The 20357-nt window shown below is 46.5% G+C and overlaps 1 protein-coding gene across 1 annotated transcript in view; it reads left to right on the top strand.

Moving 5' to 3' along the window:
* Positions 1 to 573: 573 nt before the first annotated feature.
* The window catches only part of RBP1 (retinol binding protein 1), a 156806-nt gene continuing 137022 nt past the window's right edge, over positions 574 to 20357 (top strand). Inside the window, exon 1 of the mRNA XM_078666101.1 lies at positions 574 to 1093. Coding sequence (XP_078522227.1) covers positions 1021 to 1093 — 73 coding nt within the window. The 5' untranslated portion in view covers positions 574 to 1020. The remainder of the gene's footprint in view (positions 1094 to 20357) is intronic.

The following is a 20357-nucleotide window of genomic DNA, read 5'->3' as shown; positions in this document are numbered from 1 at the left end:
ACCTAATCTCCAAAGAGTAAAATCGGTATTTAATACATTTTTGGGGGAAATCTTATATAGTGCAAACTCAACCCGGAGAGCTTTACATCAGCACCGGTTCCATTACACAAACGTCTGATTTATTTGTGTTTCTTTTTAGATAAGGGAAGAGTAAGTGAGTTGCCTAGAATCACGGGATGCTAACGCCGAGACCCCACCCGAAAATATTGGAGAGCTTTTAATCAGCACGAGTTAAATTGCACAAAAGCCTGACTTATTTTTGTTTCATTTTAGATAGGGGAAGAGTAAGTGAGTTGCCTAGAATCACACGACGCTAACGGCAAGTGCCTAGACTCGAACGTGGTACCTCCCTTGCAAAGTCGGCACCTCTAGCCGTAAAACCACATCCTAGGCAGTCGGCCAAGGAACAGTTAAATTCCACTTTTTTTAGGCTGGTTGCCTAGTGCTGTCTCCGAGCGACCAACTATTCAGTTTAGTCAGCGGATTTCAGTAAACAACGGCAAGATGGTCGGATTAGGAGGGCTCAGAGGAGAGCGCACGTATAAGATTCGAGAGAGCAGGCTGCGTGAAGCAGCAGAGCTGAACGCCGAGCTCAAGAAGCGTGAGCTCGCCTTGCTTTCTTTCCACTTCCGCTGCTAATTTCGGCCGCTGAGAGCCTCTCAAACCTTCGCTCCGGTTCTGTTAGGAGCCTGACACTCTGTACTTCAAACACCCCTTGTTATCAGCAGCCGCGGTTTTGCACATTTTAACCTGCAATCCCGCAGTCAAGGCTTGTTACTCCTCGGTGGACCTGCGCCACCCACCCCCTTACTCTTTCTTCCACGTTTCTCTCTATACACCACGGACTAAACCCGTCCATTCTCGGAGTCTGGACACCTGCAGTCCTGCATTCCCGTTCGCCTGGACTACGGTATCCAGAGCACCAGGGATTTTGAGTTTTTGCGCCTTGCTCCCACAGCCTGCTTCAGCCCCAAACCTCGCTCGCCTGCCTCTTCGGCCATTTCGCTCCAGCCCTCAACAATGCCTACAGACTTCAATGGCTACTGGAAGATGGTTAGCAATGACAACTTCGAGGAGTATCTAAAAGCACTAGGTAAGACGTTCTGGTCTGCGCTAATAACAAACAATACTGCTAGCTTCCAGGGTGCTGACTGACGCAGCCTTTATGTTTCTGGCAGCTTTGAAGTCCTAGTTTATCCTGTTTCATTTTGTAGTATTAGCGGGTTTATAATGTCTGGGTGTACTTCAAATAACTCACGAAAACACATAATATTTAGACGAAACCTTACGTTTTTGCAGTTAAACAGTATATATTATGCGGGCTTTAAGTGGGATGAAAAAACTGGGGGGGGGGGGGGCTCTCAAAGGAGCGTGGGTGATGTACTTAAGGGTGTGGCTTAAAAGATGTAGGCTAATAAATGATCTGTGATTAGCATAGCGTGCCTCCGGCTGTTGTGTTGGTGCTTCTGACATTGCATCCAGATCTATAATACAACACGTCGGGGTCGGATTGGTAAGGCGGGCACTCTGGCAATGGCCGAGGGGCCGGAATTTCAGATACAGCTGTGGGCTACTTTTTTGGGCAGCCTGGGGGGTGGGGGGGATTTTGATGTGTCTGTGTTGTTCGGATGCCACCAGCGGGTGCCTGAGTGGCCTTTCTGGAGGTGGATGGGCCTCCATTACCTCCCTTTTACCAACGGGGAAGAGGTGTCACTCCCTTTCGCTCACTGGGCCAGACCATTAATGTATGCATATTGCGCAGGGAGCCTGAGCAGAAGTGGCTTCACTTGTTTTCAGGTGTGTCCAGAGTGAACTAATCTGTGCATTTTTTTAAATCTAAGTAAAGTTAAGAAAATATGCTTCTGTCAGAGACTCCCCTCCCCGCCCCCTTTTAATAAATTTTCGCCAAAGCAGTGTTTTGCGGAAAGACAATATGCAAATGTGGGCCACTTTATTTTAGCGTACCCGAGATGATTTTTAATCCCAATCCAACCCTGCAAAACGTAACGTACTTCCGTTCTGAAATGATGAGACTGTGAAAGAACTAAGGGGCATATTATCAAGAAACAGCGTTAACATTATAGAAAACTGCTGCTAAAGCGGTGATAATGGGCTTGATATTATGCCATAGAGAATTCCTGTGGATGCCCATGTTCTGGTGTGAACATGGGCTTCTATGGGAATTCACAAGGCCGTATTATCAAGCCCATTATTGCCCTTTTAGCAGCAGTTTTCTGCCGCTAAAGCGGCAATAATGTTAACGCCATGCTTGATAATATGCCCCAAGTTTCTTTAAAGTTGCATCAAAGGCAGTGAAGGGTGGTACTGCTGAACAGATTTTTTTTCATCCCGAGGGTGAGGGCAAAAATGGAGAGCCTGATAGACCTGTTTCAGCACCTGTTTTTTAGAGCCGTGGGTGCTAAGCACCGGCCGGACCCAGCCCACTTAAATCCCTGGCTGGACATATCTTTCCCTCTAAATTCATGCGTTTATCTAGAATAGGTTCAAGTAGTATTTTGTGGGCTGCTTGGGTTAGGTCAGCTAGGCTCAAAGTGAACATCTATTAAAACTAAAGACGAGATGCCCTCGGCTTCAGCTCATCTAACTCAAATTGTGGTGAAGATGAGACCATCTCGCCCTTTGCACTCAAGGTGCTTTAACCCGTTCCGTGGTCTTGGCCGACGCGAGCACTACCTTCTGGGTGCTGTGCACATCCATTGGCCGACACAGCCCCGCCCACTCTGTAGAACGCCCGCACCCCCGCGGTAAACGGGTTAATATGTCAGTTTCTGGTTTCTTGCTAAAATATGTAATAATAATAAACACGTGACACTTAGGGGGTCATTAGGATGGCGGGCGGACTTAGTCCGCCCGCCATCCTATCGGTTATTGGGACCGCCCGCCATAAGGGCAGGGGTGGTATTAGGATGCGCCCGCCACTGTGGCAGGCGCATCCTACTTTTTTAGCATTGTGGCGGGCGGTGCTCTCAGCACCGCCCGCCACAATGCTAAAAATGCACGTATGCATTTGCATAAACAAAGCGGCAGGCGCGGTGCCTGCCGCTTTGTTTATGTAAATGCAGGGGGGTACCACGGGTACCCCCGTGTGCACCCCCCACCTCTCCTTCACTCTGGGGGCCCACAGGGGGCCCCCAAAGTGAAGACCGCATGCCTTTCCGTGGTGGCATTGCCGCCACGGAAAGGCATCTAAAAAAGCCAATGTTAATATGGCTGGCGGTGTCTATTGGACACCACCACCATATTGGACCTTTTCCGCCCCGGTCTGACCGGGGCGGAAAAGCGGCGCACGGTCTTTCCATCCGCCGCGGCCCCCCCCCCCGCCATCCTAATATGGCGGGGAGTTATTTAGGTGAGGATGGCGGGCGGATTGCCCCTGCCAGGCCGGTGGCGGCTACCGCCAGCCTGGCGGGGGCAATCCGCCCGCCATCCTAATGGGCCCCTAAATACTGTACCTGAAAACGCCAGTAAGCATTTGCTGGCGAAGTATATGAAAGATACTGCCCTCCCCAAGAGTATTATGAGTTCCCATGAATTCATATTGTAAGCAATAATGCCCCCATTCTACGACCAATATGTTGTCTTTACACGTCACTAAATAGTCTGTTTATAAACTTAAAAATATAGAAGTTAGGTGCACCCTCTTCAAAAGTTTAGGCTCGTTCTTCAACGTCAGGAAGTGTGCTAAACCCTGGAGGAATAGACCCTACCCACCGACCTGTATTCAAATGTAGCATGAACTCCTTATGTTGTGTTATCTAGCATTTGTGTAGCAAGTACATGCCACTATTGTGGCATGTACAGGTCTGACAGACAGACCTGTATATTTGGTTGGAGAGGTGTGTGGTATTAAGTATGTACGAAGAGTTGATTGAGCTGCATGGGACCCTGACATGTTTTCTGGGTGTGTTGCAGTGACCTTGATGTTGCTGGTTTGCACACCTGTCTTAACATAGGTATGTGCATGGAGTAGGGTGCACTTCATACAGCATTTATTTTATGCACCCAATTGAAAGGTGAGTGGCATGACAGATGTGCAATCCCTTCCATGCTCGGTTGGTGGTGAAATCAGGTGAGTAAAACCGAAAACATACATGCAAAGATACCCCATTCAGTTGGGAGACAACATTTTTAAGCCAAAAAATTGCTTTCCTTTAGCTGTCTCCTGACTAAAATTGTCTTTACTTTCATGTATGTCAATGAGGAAAATAAAGGACCCTGATTTTTTTATTTTTTTTTATTCAATATCTCCCTCTTTCTAGTTTTAAAATGTTGGCATGTAAGAGCAAATCTTATGGGCCTATGAGCCTAAACCCCTACCTTTTCACTGAAGTATGAGGTGACACTCAAGGAAGTCTGCATGCACCTCAGTAAAGTATCTATTGGGTCTACGCAGAGGTGGTGAAAGTGCAGCTCAGGACACCAGCACTACACTAAAAGATCTATGGGATCTACCCTGAAGCAATGAAGATCTCACTCAAGGAAATCCACAGACCCCTCGGTCTATAACCCCATCAAGGTAGTGAGAGTTGGACTGGATGAGATTCAAGAAGCCAAGAATGGGCAGAGGGGTGCATCAGTAGAATCAATCAATCAGGGGTTTATAAAGCGTGCTACTCACCAGAGAGGGTCTCAAGGCGCTGAGGGGAGAGGGGATGCAGCTCCGGATCAGTCGAAGATCCAGGTCTTGAGGTTCTTCCTGAGAGTGTGAAGAGAGGGGAAGCATCTGATGTTGACTGGGAGCTCATTGCAGGTCTTTGCTGCGAGGTAGGAGAAGGCTCTTCCGCCTGCTCTTGTTCTGCGGATTCGTGGGGGCTCTGCCAGGGCGAGGTCAGGGCAGCAGAGGTTCCTTTTGGGTACGTGGAAGGAGACTATTTCTTTGAGGTATTTGGGTCCGATGTTGTGGAGGGATTTGTAGGTATGGGTGAGTTGCTTGAAGGTTACTCTCTTCTCAACGGGGAGCCAGTGGAGGTCTCATAGGTGAGGGGTCATGTGCTCGTGTTGTGGGGTTCCGAGAACGAGTCTGGTTGCAGTGTTCTGGATGGTCTGGAGCCTGTGTAGCAGGGTTTTGTTGATTCGGCATAGAGGGCGTTACTGTAGTCCAGTCTGCTAGTTACAAGTGTGTGGGTGATGGTCTTTCTACCTTCGTGGGGGATCTACTTGAAGGTCTTGCGAAGGTCCTGCCCACTCTCCAATTGCATTAAAGAGATTCCTCTCCAAAAGAACTTCCTGTTTCTTTGTCTTGCCTCCTGATTGGAACAGGAAGTAGGGTTCCTATCCAGCTTGGGCCTGCATTGGTCACACCCAGGATCCTTCTGTGCTGGGGTCCGGGATATACCAGCTGCGCTACGCGTTTGGCCACACGCTGAAAGGAGGAAGTTGCCCTTGGTGTAAGGAGGATGGTTCATTTGTGGGAGTTGGTTGTCTCTGGAGGAACAAAAGAAGAATCCTAAATTCTTCATAATCCCCTTAAGTGGTTGTTTTAGATCATGTTTTCCAAGCGGCATAATTCAAGCATGCGCAGATTATTCAATGGTGTGGCTGTACAAGAAGCAATTACACCCGGGGTTCACGCTTGTATGGTAGAGGGAAGCTTGCTACTAATGGCGGGCGTTCATTTTCTTTTTTAATGTGGATTTCCGTGTCGGTATGTTGTGTTTTCACAGAGTGTTCTCAGCCAGCTGGGATACATTTAAGTAAACTAATCAGGATGGGCAAACATGATAGGAAGAGGCACTATGTGGGTCATCTCTTGTGCTTTGTCCCTTTCTCCTCCCTGAAAAAAGGAAAATGAGAAAGTGGGCTTTGAAGGATGTGGTTTTGCAGTAAAGATTAGGAATGTGTTACAAACCTCCGTCCCGACTGCGTAAATCTCCAAGCACAAACCTATTTGTTTTTGTAGTAAACATGGGAGGGATGGGGGAGTGACTGGAAAAGGGGGCAAACTTATGTCTAAGTAGGTGGTTAGGGAGGAGTAGGGAGTTGTTTAGGGAGGGCTAAATAGCAGATGTGGAAGAGACATTCACCCGCACATAAAAGATTAAGTCTATTCCTGTTTACACAATGCACTTCTAAAACTATTGCACCCAAAACATTCCCAAAACAGTTGTAAATGTACTCCAAATCAGACCTGGAGTAAGTCCAGCACCACACACGGTGAGCCACTGGTACTGCAACACCCTCCTAGAGATATAGTTACATTTTATATTTAAATGAAAGAAAGGTTATTAAAATATTGTATAATTAATTTTTATTTATTCATGAGTTTAATATTAAATTAACTTCATAAATATGTCTACAAAGTAGAAATTCATTATTTTATTTCAACATTATTTGCTATGGGATTCTATTTTAAGTCCCTGCGCTCCTATTTTCTATTTGAATTTGTGTGTTGCAGTGCCTGTGAGTGGGCAAGTTTGGCGGTGGATTTGCTCCAGGGAGTGCCTTTTAGACTGTTGTAACTTTGAAAGTATAGGTTGGTAATAGCAGTGGGCTTATTCTTTTGGGGATGGCTGTTTATATTAGCATGTCTATCTCTAAACACCTCCTTACCCTTCCCAAACCCCATTTCACTCTTCCCTAAACCCAGCCTATTTTGTAGAAGACACCCCCCCCCCCACATTTGTTTCTACGTGGTAAACTTGCATGTGTGGAGATATGTCCATAGAAAAGATTGAAGAAGAGGAGATGTACAATCGTACGTCTGTAAAATGAATTTTGCAGTAAGTAATTAGCACTACAGTTGTACTATTTAATGTACTACAAAATGCAGTTTATAAATTAGGCCCAAAGTGTAAGAGCAAATGTACACATTTAGATGTTCTCACATGTAAATTTACCTTTGTTAATAAGCTCCTCAGTCTTCTCTGTCAAAGTGGTAGCAGAAATGTGATATGAAATCTCTTCTTTAAGATACTTTGTTCAATGCACCAATGTGAACTTTTATATAGTTTCTTTGTATTTGATAGCGGGGGATTTGCTTACATCGCTAAGCACCAATACCACTAGTTGGATATGGCCACTTCTTTGCAAGAAACTGCTAATTGTGTGCATTTGTGTGTGTACAATGATGAGGTGTTGCGTGTACAATACAGGGTCTGAAAAAAAGCATGCCAGATTGTTTGAATTATATTTGTTACATTCAAAATATTTCTGATACAAATAGAACTGTTCTGGCATGTATATGTTAACAACTAGTACTTATAAACATCACATTCAGTCAATAGCAACAAAACATGGGCATCTCAGCCATTAACCACCACAGTGATTACACATCCCATTGTGTGACCAGAGGAAATACTAGCACCTTGTATTAAATACGCTGTAGTCTTGCAACATATGTATGGGTGTACATGAAGTGTAGTAAGTAACCACGGTGCCCAAGATCCTGTTTTGCAGAAAAATGGGCCCTGAATAGAGATGCCAGCCAAACATATATCAAATGTGTCAAAAACACTGCATTTGCTGCATCCACATAGACTAATTCATTATTTCTATATGAGTTGTTTAATAGAAAGATTCTGTAGCGCTTTTAGACAACTGTAGCTGTCTGTCGGAGATCTCATGTTACCTATAAACATACACATACATATTTACAATAAAGAAAAGTGGGTTTTAGTTCGGTTCTCTTCAGCAATTGGCTGTTGGCTTTTTTTTTTTTTTTAAGTTGGCATTGGCTGGATGGGCTGTTCTTAGAGCCATGGCATTTCATGAAAGCTTACATGGGGCTTTGGGGCGGTAAGTAGTTTCTTGTGATAACCTCTCCACTATGTCGCCTCCCCTAATCCCTTTACCCTTCCAACCATCGTTCAACGGCTGCGACTCCTGTTGCCTCCCCTCACCCCACCTCAACCTTTGCGCTTTACATGGCACAAGCTCACTTGTATTTTGGCTTTGTGAATACTTGTTGAATTGCAATTGCTGAATACTAGTGAACGTGTATCTCTGTTTTCTTATTTACTATCTCTTCACTCTTTTCACCACCATGTTTTATTCTCCCTCCTAGTGTCTTATGTTCTCTTGCTCAAGTCCCTTTCCTGGTTTCCTTTTATCTCATTCCTTCTGTTTATGTTTTTCTCTCCCTCCACATTTTCTGGCCTCACCTTGTCACTGCCCCTCTACCTCTATCTAGGGGTATTCATCCCTCCCTCCCTCATATTTCCTCTGCACCCCAGTCCTCCTCCGTCCACTGTTTTATGGAGTTTGTTTCCTGTGCTTCCCACTCTTCTCCTCGCCCCCACTTTCCCTCCTGAACTGTCGCTTTCCTCCAAGCGGTCACCTTTGAATGATACTGCACAGTACCTCTGAATGTCCTCTCCACTTTCTTCTGTTGACAACAGGAAGAAACAATAAGCACATGTGGGTTCAATCCCGTGGGTGCCAAGTTTTCTGCTTGCAGATGTGTGACATTTACATGTTTTTAATGTACATATGAGTGACATGTCAGTAGCTCTGTCTCAGGCACACAAGGCAGCCGAAGCAGGAGGGAGAGCAGTGACCAATGCAGAGCCGGGATCTATCGAGAGGTGACTGGGTGCATCAGTGCACAAAGATATGTGCGGTTCTTGAGTGTGAGTGCTGCCGCCTTATCCCAATTAAAGGTGACTCAACTTCCCTTTGAGAACCTACAGGGCGTCTCTCTACATCTCCGGTATTTTGCGGTCAATTGCTACAGATATCTTTATCCATCTGTCGCAGACACAATGTTACTGGTATTTAACGTATATTTAGAATGGCCCTGGGGCTGCGCCACTCTCATGACTGAATGGCTTTCCTACCTCTTTCAGTTCCTGCTCCTGATGTGAAGGCTTTCCTGTGTTTTCTGTTTGTCAAGCTCTGGAGCATTTTTTTAATCGCATTGTTTTGATTAGATCAGTTGTGCACTTCCACAGCTGACACCAGAGGACTACTTTTGCTTTTGCATGTTGTATAATGCTTCACTTTTAGCACTCCTAGGAGCACATGCCCCACTTCTTCCTCTAACCCAAACCCCTTTGTGCCTGCACCGCGTTGCTACCTCTCGCACCTTCCTTCCTCCCCCCTGTTCCTGTCTCCTGCTCTCTTCCCACCCTCCACTTCTCCGTCGTTTCGCAATTGTGTTTTTTCTTCAGTCCCACATACCCTTCGTAATCCCAATTAAAAAAAAAAAAAAAAATACGGCAAGATTCCCGTTATCAATGCTTGTTGAAGTTAGCGAGTGTGACGTGCTTGTCACTTGATGTTGTAGTTGCTACATTTTATGGCTCAATCATAACTTGGGCACCCGGTTTTATTGTATAACTTTATATTTTAACATTTCCGTCTGTATTTACCATATTTAGTTGTTGGTCCTCTTATTGGTGTTTATCCATGTTAATATTGTTTTTAGAGTGTCTTGAGTTGTAAAATTGTATTTTTCCACATTTATTTAGCATGTGCTTATACTTTGATGCTTGCTGTGTTTTGGCAAATTAAGCAGCCACATTAGTAAAACACTACGCCTACAGGTAAATATCAGCATTAAACTGCAAATACATGTTAACAAATTCCTGTGTTTATGGAAATCTTAAACAGTTTTTTAACTCCCCATGCGGTCTGTCTGCTCCAGTGTTGTCTGGAATTCACGAGAGACCGCTTGGAGAGCCAGTCACAAAAAGCACAATTTTTGTGCATTTAAAAATAAATACAGACAGGAAACATATTGTTTCTGCCTGTATTTATCTGTAAAACGCAGTAAAAACGGAAAACTGGGAACCTGAATCCTAACTAGCTCTGTTTATCGAGTAGGTGAGCCAGCCCCCGTCTCCTGTCCTGATGCGATGCGTTGTGGACACAGGTTTAGAAAGCATCCCGTTTCTTACAGCTAGCCACTCTGCTGGTCGTCGGAGACGTCACCAGCACGGCTGCTTTGATTAAGCATTCATCTAAGAATGGAAACCATGGCGATGGGCGCAGCAAGGGAGTGAGAGAACTGCTCAAAATGGGTATAAAGCAGGGAAGCAAGCGACCCTCTCATAGCCACTGTAAGATGCACGCATTGACTTGGTCAAGGTTGGTTGCACTAGCAAATAATTCTGTCCAATGAGGAAACTTGTTGGGCACATCTCTCCAAGTACAGCTGTGTTTATAAAAGAGATACGCAGTTCTCCAAAAACGTGATCCCACTTCACAAAAGCACGCCAGCAGCAAATATTCTGCAGCCTACTAAGTGCTTTTTAGGTCTCGCCTCTCAATGCGCATGCGCATTGAGCGGAGCGAGACTATAGCGGCTTAAACAGAGGTTTAATTAAACTGGCGATTTGATGCTGTGCCCGTGCGCTTTTAGGTCCATGCGCAAGCGCATTGACCTAAAATGCGCGTGCACAGCATCAAATCGCCAGCCATCTGTTCCCCAGCAGCTCTTCCCGCTCCGCCCCACAAGCTTCCCCCAGCGTGCGCTCTGCCTCAGCCGCACTCCTCCCACACCTTTAAAGTGAAGCTTAGCTTCACTTCAAAGGCCCCTGCTGCTTCACACTATTCACGGCCGCCAGGTGTGTCTCTCCCTCAGCGCCGCTCTCCCCGCTCCGCCCCCTGCTGCGGCCGTGTCGCATTTCTCCTCCCCCTCCCACAGCAATGCCCTCCTTCTTGTTTGGGATTATGATGTGTGGTGATGTACCTTTCGTCTGTGCTAATATTTGAAAATTAATACATTTCTTAAATCAAAATAAACCACCCTCTTTAAATCCCGAGCTAAAGTGGGTACCAATCGGGGCACTTAATCCATGCCCTCGCAAAACAGCCGATGCAAAAAGGCCAGTTTTGAATAACAGAAATGATAGAAAGAGTATCTCAGTCACACGACATAGCTGCCTGAGTGTCCCTGATCCATGCGTGACTAGATCTGCCATCCATAGGTCATGCGTGACAAGTTAGACAAGTCTATTTCTTAGCATTCTAGGACTTGCAGTCCTGGTTTTAAACTGGGTTAACTACGACTACAAGTCCCAGAATTCTAAGAAATTGTGACTTGTCTAACTTGTCGAGCATGGACCTATGAAACATAGCTATCTACTGCAGGGAGGGACAGCACGTCACCCACTGTCATGGCAACGCACGCAAGCGACACTAGGCGGTGTTACCGTGGTGTCTGAGTCCCGTTGGGAAGAAAGAAGGGACGGATGTGATACGTTCTTAACGTAGTGTACAGGCCGAGTGGCTCAGTTGCGTGCACTGCAGGAAGTGCAGGTAGGGACCGTGGGATGTGAGACGCTTTCGATACCGGGTGCAGGGCAAGTGGCTCTCGCAAGCTTACGTTTGCTCGTCTGGCTTTAATACTACTGGCAGCAGTACTGTCTGGCAGGGTGGCTCTCATCGGCGGACGTACTCTTCTCTCCATTACCAGTACTCTTTGCAAAAGTGTCACGGGTGTCAAACTACCCCTGGTGCTGTTCACCGTCCCTGCGAGACCGGTAAAAGTTGCCCACTGTTAGGGTAGGGAGCCACGCAGTTGACGGACGTTAGGTGGATGCGCAGCAGGAACTGTCTTAGGTACATTTGACTTTCAAGAAGGAGAGAACCAACAAACTCAGTGGTACGTTTTGGTCTGTCTCTCGTGCCAACACTGCGAGATTAGCCTGTTCTGACATTTTAGCCCACCCCATGTTGTATTGTGAGGCATGTCGTTTTGTTGTTAATGTAGTTAGTTTCGGATTCTGGGAATGTGAACTGAAGTGCTCTTGGCTAAACCGCCATGGCTGGTTGAAGAAGCCACATATGAATCATCCACTTGGCAGCTATGCATGGCTTAGTTGTTAAAAAAACTGTGCATAATCTGAGGTGTTCGGTGTTCCTTTTCCAGAGCGCTGTACATCGATATTTTTGATACATCGTACTTGGGGTTACCAACTAGCATGGTGCAAATTCAGGACGGTCAGTGTAAAAATTCAGGACAAAGGGTCAAAATTCAGGACAAAAATTCAGGACAGAAGGTCAAAATTCAGGACAAAAATTTGGGACAAAACATAAGTTTTACAGACATATTGGAGGAGGTGGCACACTAATATATAAGTAAGTAAATAGACAACCAAAATAAATACAAGTGAAAATAAGTTTATATAAGGCTATTGTCATTATAAATTACAACAGCTTTTAGTTACATCGGGAGCTCCTTTATATGACAACTTTATAGTTGAGTTTAAAACAAATGCATATATTAAAATATATATTTGTGTGTGTGTGCATGCTCGTTTCAATATATTTTAATTATGTAAATGTGCTACTGTATTATTATATTTTACTTTAACATTATTTTTAGTCCCGGGGCTGCTCAAAGCTACACAGTGCACGCATCAGGCCTTTGCAATGCACAGTTCCAGTTGTGCTAGTCTAGCTTCTGTGCAGCGCTTTTGTAGAACGTCTGTGAATTAAGCCTGGGTTAAGCACTACGCTACGCTCGCGTACTTTGCGCTACTTCGCGAATTGCACGTAGCACAGTGCAAACACGCGTAGCGTAGTGCAGCGGTCATTTTTTGCTTGCTCGCGGTCCTCAATGTCAAGTTGGTGACTGCGAGCAAGCAAAATGACATCCCGGCGAGACTTTTTCCTCGTTTGCAATCAGCAACATCAAGTTGCCGATCGCGAGCGTGGAAAATAAACCTCCTGGCGAGCTTCTCAACGCGGGGAGGTCAGGTTTCTCATTGCGAGTGGTCGCGTACACTCGCGACCGCTCGCGATGGGAAAGTACCAGTCCACATTTAGAAAGCTGCTGTTCAAGTAAAAATCTACTCGAGCGGCAGTAAAAGATAGCTCGCACTGTGCAAGATGCTGTTTTCAATGATTGCACAGTGCGGCCAAGCATCCGGCACTGTGCAATCATCGCGAACAGGGCACTACGCAGTTCCGGTAACGCTACGCGTATCTCGCGTAGTGCACTTCGCGTAGCTATGCGTAGCGCTACTTCGCAAACTACGCCCAGGGTTACTGTGAAAGTATTCATTCTACTCCTATCAATTGACCAACACTCCCCTTCCATATCAAATAAGTGAGTGCTTCAAGACTTTTTGTCAATGCTTTAGAATGATTTTTTTATTCAAAACGATTGGCAAAAGTGCAAGATCAAGGCTGCTTCACTCCTAAAAGGTATACAACAGTTATTACAGAAAGCAACTATATATGTGTAGTCACCCAACTGGACGAAATTCAAGAGTTGTAGTGTTTTCTCATGTAAGTTCAACCTCTTCAGTTTTGGTACCTTTCAACAGACTAACTTAAAGTAATATCCAGTGATGGCACTACTCTCGGATTATTAAAAGCTGTTTCAGATGGCAGTAGTTCATTGATCAGGATACAATGCGGTATTGAACATTATTTACAAGAAAAGAAAGATGTAAGACAGTATCTTCCAGTCGTGAACTTAAAAACCGTAGAAAAGATTACCCTCTGCCAATACTTCACTATGGTAACATTTTGCTGTCCATCCTTCCACTGATACATCCTTTAGACATTTAGGTGTCACAGGATCTAAAAGACCTGCACACTTCGATCTATGTGACACTTCTGGTTTTTAAGTGGGTCATGCAGGAATCCCTAAATTATCAATACTTAATTTTTCCTTCCAGCCTAGTTTCTGCATTACAGGTGTTTTAGTATCAGTAATTGGAATACTCCACAAGAAGGAGGTAGAAAGTTGACATGTTGGCATGATGAAGTTTGGAGATATTAGCTAATCCGGCTTATGACTTATGTAAGAGATGTCTCTCAAATGCACAGACATTGAGTGTTTTAATTCAGACCAAAAGTAAGGACAAAGTTGGATTGAGATCTTAAGTTCCCAGAAGAATGTGCTCCCCCAATGTTTTCTTTGGATACTTCTTCCTCTCCGGCATGTGGAAAGGCCACAATGTCAACTCCTTGGCTAAACAGTCTCAATTAAGTTATTCCACCAATTCCCTTGCTGTTCAGGGTCCTCAGAAAGGCCAGAGGAGAAAAAATGAAAATAATCCTTTGTTAAGAATAGGGGTCTCTAGTTGGCAAGGGTTTGCACCTTTGTCCAAGTAGGGACCCTTCTTCCTAGGCAGGATAAGGGAGTTACACTCCTAAAATAACCCCTGCTCACCCCCTTGGTAGCTTGGCAGGAGCAGTCAGGCTTATTTGCACATAACCGACAGTAATACAGTGTAAGCACTACAAAAGGACATCAGACCAGTTTAGAAAAATAGCCAATATTTTTATATAATTTAAGACGAGACCAAAAATGATAAAAATCCACAATACAGTACTCAAAAATCTACAGTTGTCAAAATTAAGTTTTAAAAACTGTCCTTGGTGTTGATAGCTCCATCCGGGACTATCACAGTGTCGTGAGCAACAAATCCAAACAGATCAGGCTGGTCGCGGCGTCGTGGACCAGCTACGGTGTCGGAAAGAGCCGCAAATAGTACCTGTTAGAAATGCAGTGTGTCAAGGCCCTTGAAGTCAGTCACGTTGCAGGTCGAGCTACTTTCTGCTGGAATCAGGAGTGCTGGTGTCGGTAGACATTGTGTGCTGCGGTGCGAAGTGCAGCGGTGCGGCGTGCAGTTCCCTCAAGTCAAAATGCGAGCAGCGGCTCGGTGGCGGCGTCAGATGGCATCATCGGGTAGATCAGGGCCGCGGTGTGAGATGAGGGAGGTGCTTGTCACGGTGCTAACAGGTCACAGTGCAAGCAGCTCGATGTTGCTGAAGCGCTGTCATCGGCTGAGGAACTGGATTCGATGGCGCCTGCGTCGGTAGGTCAAGGCTGCGGTGCGGGATGAGGGTGGTGTGTCGTGTAATTTTACAAGTAGTGCCCTCGAACCACAGTGCAAGCAGCAGCGTCTATCTCGGCGTGTAGCGGAGTCGTTGGGGAGGCCAAGGCGTTGTAGTGAAGCGAGGTGGTGCGGAGTGCGGTGCATACTGGTCGCGGTGCGAGCAGCGATTCGGTGATGGCGTCAGCAGGCGTTGTCAGTGAGACCAGAATCGCGGTGCGGCATTGTGGCGGTACCCCCTGCGGTGCTGTCAGGACACCGAGTTGGCAGCGGCATCGTAGATGTCGTCTAGTTGCTTTTTCCTCTGTTACAGCACAAAACACACAGTCCCCAGTGCGGCGGGCAGAAGAGCTTGAAGTTTTTGCTGTTCCTGAGACTCCGTGAACAGGGTGCAAGCTCTACCTCAAGCCCTTGGAGAGATTCACAAATTAGGTTGCAGAAAGTCCCGTCAAGGCCTATCACTGCCCATGACAGGAGCAGCCACTGCAGGTAAGCCCAGCAAATCACCCAGCAAAGCAGCCGTTCCTCCTCACAGCTTCTCCGGCTCTTCTTCTTGGCAGTCTTCTTGATCTAGATGAGTTCTAAAGTTCAGGGGTCTGGGTCCCAATATTTATATTCCAAAATCCTTTGATCTCTTAGGCAGAGAGTGTCTGTGCCTAGCCAGAGCCAGTTCTGTCTTCTCTGGTGGGATTTCCTGGCAGGAGGTGGAGACGGAATTGTCATAGACAGACCAGGCACTTTAAGGTGCAAGGAAATCTCCTCCCCCTTCCCCCATCGCAGCTCCGGTCTATTCAGCCCCTTTCCTGACCTACCAAACTATCTGGAGCCACTCCTGCTCCCCAGCCTTCCTTCATCCAAAACCAGACAGGCAATCCACATTCCAGCAGAGGCGCACAGGATGACTGAAGCAGAAAATACCTACTTTCTAAAAGTGGTATTTTCAAACACAGAATGTAATCACCTTCACTAAAAGATGCATCTTTAGATTCTGAGTTCAGGCATACTACACTTTATTTTCCTACCTAAATCCCAGGGCCAGTTATGTTTACAAGATGTTATAAACAAACTTCCCATTCTGTCCTATAGGGAACAGGTAGCCTTGCAGAAGCAAAAAACGAAATGGGCTCTAATTCGCTACCAGGACATGCCACACACACCAGGGCATTCTTTTTTAGTAGTTATTTGTTACACTACTATTGCACTGTTTTTATTGACTTAGGAGTGGGAGGGTGCATATTAAATTCACCATCTTTTCAACAGCTCGTACTGTCTTTGTTTTGATCTCGTTCCATGTGCTAGTGTTCTTGGCCTTGGTCTCAGGAATGTTTCTAACGGAAGCGGAGAATATCATAGAAAATGCATAGGTAGATCCAGCATAGCCAAAAGGGAGAGGGATAAAAGGCATTCCTCCATGTACGGAATGTGGCATTAAACCACAGACCCAACAGTTGGTTGTGTTAACAACCATTTGGGGGTCGATTCCGATCCGGTAAAATGCGCTCCGAATCGTCGTACGGAGAGTTCTTTCCCCATACGAATCGTACCCGTAGACGTCCTGTACGTACGACGAAGTACGATCCGTACCAGGTGCCAAACTCCGTACGAGTCGTATAGGACTCTGTACGACTCAAATCTCCGTACGAGTTTCACTCGGAACCGGCTGTACGCGACATCACTACGGTTCGCGGCTGGTTTTTACAACCCAGCAAGTACGATTCGTGTCGGGTACGCGCCGTACGACCCTTTTCCTACGGGAGCCGAAAACAATCGTAAACGCAGAGTTCGCGCCGAAACAGGTACGGAACGCCCCCCCCCCCGGGTACGGCACGTACCCCCCATGATCGTACCCCTGTGATCATGCGGGGTACGTGCCGTACACCCAGCGTACATGGGGTACGCACCGTACCCCATGTACGGTGGGTGTACGGCACGTACCCCATGTACGCTGGGTGTACGGCACGTACCCCGCATGATCACAGGGGTATGGCGTGTACCCCTGCGATCATGGGGGGTAGGCGCCGTACGGTGTGTAGGTGATCGTGCGCTTTTCCGTACGAATCGACGTGTACCGTACGAATCGCGTCCGGGTCGGCCGATCGGGATCGGAATCGTCCGGTCGTACGGCGTCCGTACGAGTCGTACGGAAACGGCTCCGGATACGATTCGTACGGACGGGGATTTTACCGGATCGGAATCGACCTATTGGTGTTGGTGGAGTGTGGAGATGAATGTGTTATTGAAAAATTATTTTCTTCTATTTTCGAGATGTGGAGGAAGATCTACATGTGAATGCATAGCTGTGTTGTTCGAAAGCTTGCGGGAAGAAGGTGGGAAAGCTAGATGAAGGAACCAACCTAGGTAAGCCGTGATGCAAAAAGTAAAAATCATCAGGGATAGAAAGATCGAAACTCTGTTATGCAATAATTTTACACATTTAGACACATTTTCCATTTTTGCTGCTAGTCTGAGTCAATTATGCATACATGACCGGACACTTCCCAGCAACCGCTTCACCAAAACTACGTCTTGGACTTAATTAGCTGCCGGTAGGTTGAGGTCAGATGCAATGTCTCTAGCTTGTTTCTGATGGGATCGCAGCCGCGATCTGTACTCCTCCTGAGGGGAAAGTTCAGGAAGGGGTGAAATAAAGTCTGTTGTTTCAGTGTCTATATTCTCGGGATCAGCAACAATGTCAGTAGGAGTTGGTCCGAAGAATTTATTACAATGGCTTGCATGGAGCCACCTTTTTCTTCCTTCCACTTTGACTGCAGTTCTCGTCGTGAGTAGCACCAGCTTGGGAGACGTCCACCTTCTTTCCAGTGGGCTGGCGTGGTCAAAATTCCTTATCAAAATCCAATCCCCAGGTTGGATGGCGTGTTCCTCGGGCGTTGTTTTGTCTGGAAAGGCTGCAGCCACCTGTGAGCGACAAGAACGTAGTGCAGACATCAAGGAAGCTAGGTAATCTGTCAGAACATTAGAGTCAATATCAATTAACTTTCTAGGGGATGGGACACCCCAGATATTCGGAGGTCTCCCATATGTGACCTCGTATGGCGACCGACCTGTCCGGGAATGTGCCACCATTCGCATGTAGAAGAGAGCAACCGGAAGAGCTGTAACCCAGTCTATTTGCTTGTCAGCACATATTTTAGCTAGTTTGGTTTTTAGAGTCTGATTATGCCGTTCAACTAGGCCTGCTGCTTGGGGGTGTCGAACACAGTGGAATTTCCAGGTGTATCCTAACAGTAAGGAGACAGCCTCCATTAGTTTGGAGGAGAATGGTTGTCCGTTGTCGGAGTAGATGACTCTTGGCAACCCATATCGAGGAAAAAATTCCCTCACCAATTGTTTAGCTGTCATCTGGGCACCGTAGTCTGGGACGGGGTATGCTTCAGTCCATCGGGTTAAGGTTAGACATGAGTGCAAAATCCGTTCCGCTCGCGGATTTTGCGAATTTTCGGTAAATTCGCGATCCGCGAATTTACCGAGAATTCGCAAATCCGCGAGCGGCGGATCCGGGGGCAAAAGTTGAAGCCTGGCCTGTTGTAACTATTTTACGATGGCGCCGGCAAGCTGCCAGCGCCATCCTAAAATAGTTACTAAGTTAGCTTCAACAGGAAGCTCTAATAGATAAAATAAAGCAGGTGCTCGAGCACCTGCTTTATTTTATCTATTAGAGCTTCCTGTTGAAGCTAATTTAGTAACTATTTTAGGATGGCGCTGGCAGCTTGCCGGCGCCATCGTAAAATAGTTACACCATGCCCTTTGGTGTCGAAAATCAGCTGTGATGCTGGATAGAGGCCTTTGTATCCTTGACTTTCACGAGCGCAATCCCTTTGCTGTTCCTGTGACCAGGAGCTTCTGTCTCTTCATCTACTGCTCTGATCGGTCTCAGACGTTTTATACACACAAGAGGCATGTGCACTCGCATGGAAGCCCCGCCCACACACTCGCGGTGTGCACCGTCTTCCCGCCATTGACCCACTATGATGGACAGCTCACCCAAGGGACCCCTGCGCCCCTCGGGGCGATTGCATAGTAACACACACATGGTCGCTGGAACTAGTTGAAGCTCAAATTCAGTGACTCATTCATCAGCCCAAAAACAATCGTGCGCGTCATCGAGGCTGGGCAGGTGTGCCTTCTTCCCAAATCTACCGTCGAAAATCAGCTGTGATGCTGGATAGAGGCCTTTGTATCCTTGACTTTCACGAGCGCAATCCCTTTGCTGTTCCTGTGACCAGGAGCTTCTGTCTCTTCATCTACTGCTCTGATCGGTCTCAGACCTTTTATACACACAAGAGGCATGTGCACACGCATGGAAGCCCCGCCCACACACTCGCGGTGTGCACCGTCTTCCCGCCATTGACCCACTATGATGGACAGCTCACCCAAGGGACCCCTCGGGGCGATTGCATAGTATTAGTAACACACACATGGTCGCTGGAAATCCGCAGATCCGCGGATTTTGCGGATCCACGATCCGTAAATCCGCGGATCGTGGATCCGCAAAATCCGCCCATGTCTAGTTAAGGTACAGACTACTACGAGGACATACTTATGTCCCCGACATCTTTCCATTTGTATATAGTCCATTTGGAGGACTTCAAAGCGGTAATATGGAGGGTGGAACTCTCCTTGTTCAACCGATACACTTTTCCCCGGATTGAACGGACAGCAAATCATACAGGTTCGTACTTTTTGTTTGGCCGCTGAGCGCAGATGTTTGTTATGCCATACCAAATTTAGACTGTCCAACATCCCTTTTTCTCCGAGATGTGCGGGACCGTGGGCAGTTTCTATGATTACAGGAACCATTATGTCAGGGAGAAACCATTTGGACCTATCCTTTGGTTTTTTTTTTTTTTTTTTTTTTTTGGTTATAAACTTTTATTCAGTGACAGTACAGACACACAGCTCTATGCCTACAACCCTTAGGCAGGCAGCAACGTAAATGAACATCAAGACATTGGACCTATCCTTTGTTATCCAACCCTGATCTGTGTGAGAACCTCCCTCTTCTTCCCATTTTCTCTTTTCGGTCTCTGTAGCTTGGTTTTGGATGTCTACTACAACTTTGGTAGGATCGATAACTGGATAAACAGTCCTGATGGAACTTACAGTGTTCCTGTCTGAGCAGTGTGTTTAGCTGTGGCATCCGCCAGAGCATTACCTCTGGTGACAGAGTCTATGACTTTTGTGTGTGCGTTGCATTTCAGAATAGCTACTTCTGCTGGCCTGTGTATGGATTCTAGTAGCTGAAGAATAAGATCCCCATGCTGTATCTTAGTTCCATGAGAGGTCTGAAAACCCCTCTCCTTCCACAAAATTCCAAAGTTGTGGACTACCCCGAACGCATTTTGCGAATCGTTGTGGATGTTAACCCGTTTTCCTTTTGACCACTCGCATGCTTGTGTAAGAGCTATGAGTTCTGCTGCTTGGGCTGAATGTACGGGTATTCTGGCTGCCAGGAGGACTGTATTTTCTGTAGTGACAGCATAAGCTGCTGAAAGTTCGCCTGCTGGGAGGCGCATACAGGAACCATCTACGAACAGTGTGTGTTCTGGTGCACTTAAAGGTACATCTACAAGATCAGACCGG

Source organism: Lissotriton helveticus, chromosome 11 (genome assembly GCF_964261635.1).
Source record: "Lissotriton helveticus chromosome 11, aLisHel1.1, whole genome shotgun sequence".
Taxonomy (NCBI): Eukaryota; Metazoa; Chordata; class Amphibia; order Caudata; family Salamandridae; genus Lissotriton; species Lissotriton helveticus.
This window is presented reverse-complemented; position numbering and strand designations above follow the sequence as displayed.